We start from the raw sequence: 5,527 nt of genomic DNA, 5'->3' as shown, positions 1-5,527 counted from the left end.
GAGATTGAAACCATGTGACCATATAAAATAAATAAACAAATAAGCTTACTTTCCTTTGGTGGATGAGGGCATGGTGCTAGGAGAGAGTAAAAGGCAAGATTCATATCTCTAAAAGATAATACAAAGAGGTAAACTAAAGAATATGTCATTTCCATCTCTACATGGTTGATCATGCATGCAAATCTTTCCTTGAATGAATAGCACTACAAGAGGGGTCGTAACATGAACCATATAGAAGGTTCTTCACAGCTATTGGCTTCACCGTTAAGGCCCTCTTGAATCCTTTCCCTCTTCTTCTTTTTTTCACTGATTTGGTGGTCGACGATCCCTACAAAGAAACAAAGAATGGAGAAGAAAGGAGAAAAATCATCTTTAAGACAAAAAAAAAAATGTCATAAGAAACTTAACTAAGTACCTACAATACATTCCTATCATGTATTGGTTATATTTATTGTCTATTGTGAGACATAGCTAGAAATGAGAATTTGTTAGAGAACAAAAACATATTGAGAGACCTTAGCTAACAGTTTTAAGCTTTTAGGTTGAACATTTCCTTGAGATGGTATCAAAGCATGTTTGATGTCCAAGTGGTCTAGCGTTGGATCCTCTTTGTCCTATTATAATTAATTGAATTTCAGCACAATGTATGGGTTGGCTTGTACTTGTCCACCTTCAAGCTCGATGGGTTTTCATGTAAGTGCCATGTTAGAGAATAAAAATTTATCTAGGGACCTCACCTAACAATTTAAGCTTCTAGGTTGACTGATAGAATTAATATTAAGGTGGTCATAGAACCATGCTAAACACTTTGTATATGTAAAGGCTTGCTTACCTCTCGTGAACAAATAGATGGAATGTTCTCCTTGCCTTCTGATTTCTCGTCTATTTCATTCTTTGCCTCTTCACTCATTCCTGCATACATGGGAATGATTTTGTTTATCTTTTGGTAAGACCAATAGTTAGAAAAGATATTTAGGTTGAGCCTCGGAATGATATAACACATCCAAGGCCTGCAATATAGAAATGATAATTTTGTTAGTTGAATATGGGTTAAATTAACTTATAACCAACCCATTTAGTATACTAGTTGAATATGGGTTAAATTGAAAGGATTTTGCTTCATTGGGCCATGAATATCCATTTGGATCAACTGCATAATAGAAATCAGATATGTCACCATCTTATCAACTGTTATTCTCACTCTCTATCTCCCTCTCCTACCAAGTTTTTCCTCTTTTGTTTCCTCTCCTCCCTATTCCCTTATTTCTCTTTCCTCTCTTTTCTTTCTCCCATAATTTCTCTCCTATCTTTCCTCATAATTCCTTCTCCTTTCCTAAAAATTTCATCTCTTTACATTCTCCTCTTTCCCTTCTCACCCTCGTAATTTCTCTCCTCTTTTCTCACAATTTCTTTCTCCTTTCTCCTCTCTCTCCCCTTCCCCCTCTTTTCTCTTCGTTTATCTCACCTCCATCTTTCTTCATCATATGTTCTCCCCTCACTTCTTTCTCTTTTCTCCATCCACTTTCTGCTCCATTTCTTACTCTCTTCTCTCTCTTTCCTTCTCTCCAGCCTTTTTATTAAGTCTTTTCTCCAGTTTGTTCTCTCACATATCCTCCCTTTCATTTATTTCTCTCTCCTCTCTCCTCTCTCCATCTTTTCTATCTCTTCTATCACCTTTCCCTCTCCAGCATTTTAGTGAATATTATTTTTTTAGCTTATGTTAACATGGTAGGGACATGTAGTAATATGGGAGAAACCCATTAAATTATTTCCATGTCATCCTAACATCATAATTTTTTTCCTATTTAAATAGTTTTAAATATTCAAGTTGGACAAAATGGGTGAGGAAGGGAAGGTTGCATCACAAGTACATATTAAAAATACGGGTTATTAATGAGCAAGGTTGGTTTATTGGTTGATTGGTCTTCAACATGCATTCAACCCAATCCATCCAATTTCCACTCCTATCCCCATAAAATGTACTCCATTGTATATAGAGCAAGCTTATGTTTACCAAGACCAGAAATAAATGTAGACTATAAGTCATTCTAGCCCATTTAAATTTCTAAACTAGGGTTAGGAAAAGGTTATTCAAATAATTGGCATTTCCAAAAGTTCAAAATTTCAAAAGCAACCATCTAGAACGAAAGGAGAGTGATAGTGGGAGATGAACAAGAATGATGATTCATAACAAAAAGAATCCTATGTTATATTGCAAGTGCATTAAAACCGACATTGGTAAAAAGGGATCAAACCTACATCAAGAATCTCAAAATGAACTTCAAATAAGAAATGAATATAAGGATAAGGAGCCAATTTGGCAAAGTTTTATGAAATTAACTATTGAAGAGGATCATATAACAGATTGGTGGAACCACATTTGCCACTTGAAAAAAAAAAAGTGACAATAGAAGGAAAATTTAAAATTTTTGAATGATCAAGGAACATGGAGTTAGATGATGTATATGCAAGAAGTAAATCACCAATTTTAAACTACTACCCTAGATTCATAAAGTAAACCACCAACTTAAAAACCATTTGAGATATATAGCTTTATTTGTATGAATAAATTAGGCATTCCATATTTTTTTTTTTTTTGGGGGGGGGGGGAGTTAGAGAATGCCCTTTTTTGTTTATTTGCTTATGTGTTTATATTCTTATTTGGGAATGTTTTCTATGCATATAGATTTTTTAGAGGGGTGAGGCTTTTACACCCCCTCATAGGTTTTGTTATGTTTATATTTATTAAAATTTTATGGTGGCCAACTGGGAGTAAATTTTGGGGCTATAAAAAAAATAGTCATTTTCAATCTAGCTCATTCTTTATTTGTACATATTCATTTATTAATTAACATAAGTATAAAAGTTATTTTTTGGTATAACAAATTATGTATTTGAAATGCATTAATAAAATATATATTTTTTATATTATCTACGTGTTAAGAAATCACCTTAAGGTAACAAACAGGTCAAACCATCTACCTTAAGGTAAATTTATAAATTTATAATTACTTGAAAGTACTACAAATGAATGTATAAACAATAAAATTTTCATAATAATTTTATGCTTAAAAATTATACCCATTTAAAGGCGTCTAATAATTATTAAATTTTCTTTAACATTTATGCTAAATTTACTATGCTAATTAAATGGGTTTTCATTCTTTTATTTTTCAGTTTTGTTTGTTTTCGGTATTATTTATGTTTAGTCTTATTAATTTATTTATATAATTAAATTTTGAATGAAGATTATGATGACTTCTTATTTTTGTTGTTGAACATTTAACATATGAATTTATTTCCTTCATACCAAAGAAGTTATTTTTTTCTTACTTTTAATTTTAATTTTGTTCTTTATTATTTCAAATTCACTATTTATTTCGTTAATTTTAAAAAATTATGACCTGCTACACAATTGGTTTTACAAAAGAATAAATACAAGTTTTCCAATAATATTTATTTGTTAATTGGTCAAAGTATATTATATACTTTTTTCATACATGTATAACCCCTTATCTAAATTGACTATCTAATGAATTATGCAATTAATTATGGCAAAAGTTGCAACATTTAGAGCATTTAGGCTGTGTTTGGTTTGAAGGAAAAAGTAGGGAAAGGAAGGGAAATGGAGGGAAACCCTTACAAACCTTGTATAGGTTTCCCTTCCTTTCCCTACCTTTTCCTTCAAACCAGACATAACTAGCCTTCAATTGTATTATATCTGTAGACTATATAAGTATGCATGTTTGGAGACTTCATAGATTTAAGATAACTAAGGAACATGGGAGAGAGATAGCTAGGGTGGCTAATATTTATTATCTTATAAGGATGCAACCAATGTGGATCTATGCATGCCATCAATATCACTCATCATTAATTAATAAGGCGAAATGTCATGGGGACCCACCCTAAGACTATCTTTAGCTTGAGAGAGGGAAAGTTGTTAACAGAAATTCCAAAAATAAGTTTTCAATTTGCTTTTTTTCTCTTATTTTCTATCAAATCAAACATATAGCCTAAATGAATACTTATATATTGGATTAATTGTAGCTGTGACCTGCGATCGAATCCTATCCACTCATCGCATGTGTGATTAACCCTATGAATCCACAAAATAATAATAATAATAATAATAAAATGCCTTGGTGATGATCAACTGAATTACGTACCGGTGCAATTAACTACCATATTACGGTTGGAACTTAAAACAATAACAAGATTTACAAAACCATGCCTTTACCTAATAAATTTCCTTCAACTTAATTGAAAGAGATTACCACGAATGCATCGTCTCCAGACAGACTTGTATTGCTCGCTTCCTATCCATTCATATCTTAATAAACAAAATAACATAAAACAAAAGTTTATATGAAGAAAACTCACCATCTGCATCAGAATTTCCTGTGTTCATGGCCAAGTCAAAGTCATCGGAGCCACCAAATGAAACAAAATACCTAAAACTGGGAGACCCTGGGGCAAGCTCATTATCGTAATAAACTGAAGAAGCTCTCTCTTCTCCTTCATTTTGTCCCCCTTCCCCATCATTCACTTCTCCTTCTGCATTCTCTATCTCAACATTGTTTTCTGTTACAAGATGCACCTCATCATCAGCCAACCCATTTTTATTCTCGCTTTCTAGAGATGAATGCACCTTTTCTAACTCTAAATCCTTCCAACGAGGAGACGAGTCACGTTTATGGAGGTGATGATCATCTACAAAATCACTTGAAGAGTTGTTGGCATCCTCTGCTACACCATTTCTAAGAAGGTTTTTGGTGGAGAGAGTGCCAGAGAGAGTGTCATCCTTATTTCTGTGTGTGTTTCTACGATGTGTAATGGCATTGATACCACGTCCCAGGGGTTGCCGAAGTCCGAATGGCATCACATTATTGAATCCCGACTCGAATTTCGATGCCCTGCAACCCATTGCAGAGGAGAGAAGTGAGAAATCCTACAAGGATGGAACACCAAAGAAAACAAGATCATGAGAACTAGGGGTCAGAATAAGGGGTTGAACGAGAATTTCGGGTGAAACACACATCGAGATTTAACTCATATATGCTGCCACCGTACTGTCATCACATGCAATCCCAATCTAATATATATATATTAAAGGAAAGTCTTTGGGACTAGAGAGCTTCTCCCTCAACAAGTGGCATCTTATTTTATCAAGAAAGAGCATCTCAAAAGTTGTTACTCCTTCTTCAAACATGTGTCTACCCACTCAAATATATGATAGTTACCTCCATTAAAAAGAAAAAAAAAAAAACTCCATTTAATCTCTTAATTGGAATAACAAATCCATACATAAAATATCAAATAAAATGATAACCAAAATTTACACATAGAAAATGGATGTCAAACAAAAATTATTTGAATACATAAATGAAAGTAACATTAGAATAATGGCCTCATACTTAGTACGGGGGGTCATTCTAACCAAGCATGTGCGTACCACTCAAATGGTAGTTACTTGCAATCTCAAAAAATTTAGTAGTAGATACCTCCATTAAATAGAAAAAATATC

General features: G+C 33.1%; 1 protein-coding gene across 1 annotated transcript; it reads right to left on the bottom strand.

Annotated features, from left to right (window-relative positions):
* On the bottom strand, window positions 1-5,074 carry LOC148862206 (nuclear polyadenylated RNA-binding protein). The gene is made up of 3 exons (XM_088941113.1): window positions 4,384-5,074; window positions 833-912; window positions 1-328 (listed from the first exon to the last, which is right to left on the bottom strand). Exons 1-3 carry the CDS (start codon window positions 4,925-4,927, stop codon window positions 170-172), a joined length of 783 nt encoding a protein of 260 aa, XP_088797239.1. The 5' UTR covers window positions 4,928-5,074; the 3' UTR covers window positions 1-169.
* Window positions 5,075-5,527: the final 453 nt, after the last annotated feature.

This window comes from Nelumbo lutea, chromosome 4, assembly GCF_056320005.1.
Source record: "Nelumbo lutea isolate HS-2025 chromosome 4, American lotus-T2T, whole genome shotgun sequence".
NCBI classification, from domain to species: domain Eukaryota; kingdom Viridiplantae; phylum Streptophyta; class Magnoliopsida; order Proteales; family Nelumbonaceae; genus Nelumbo; species Nelumbo lutea.
Note: the sequence above shows the minus strand (reverse complement) of the source record. Positions and strands in the feature narration are given on the sequence as shown.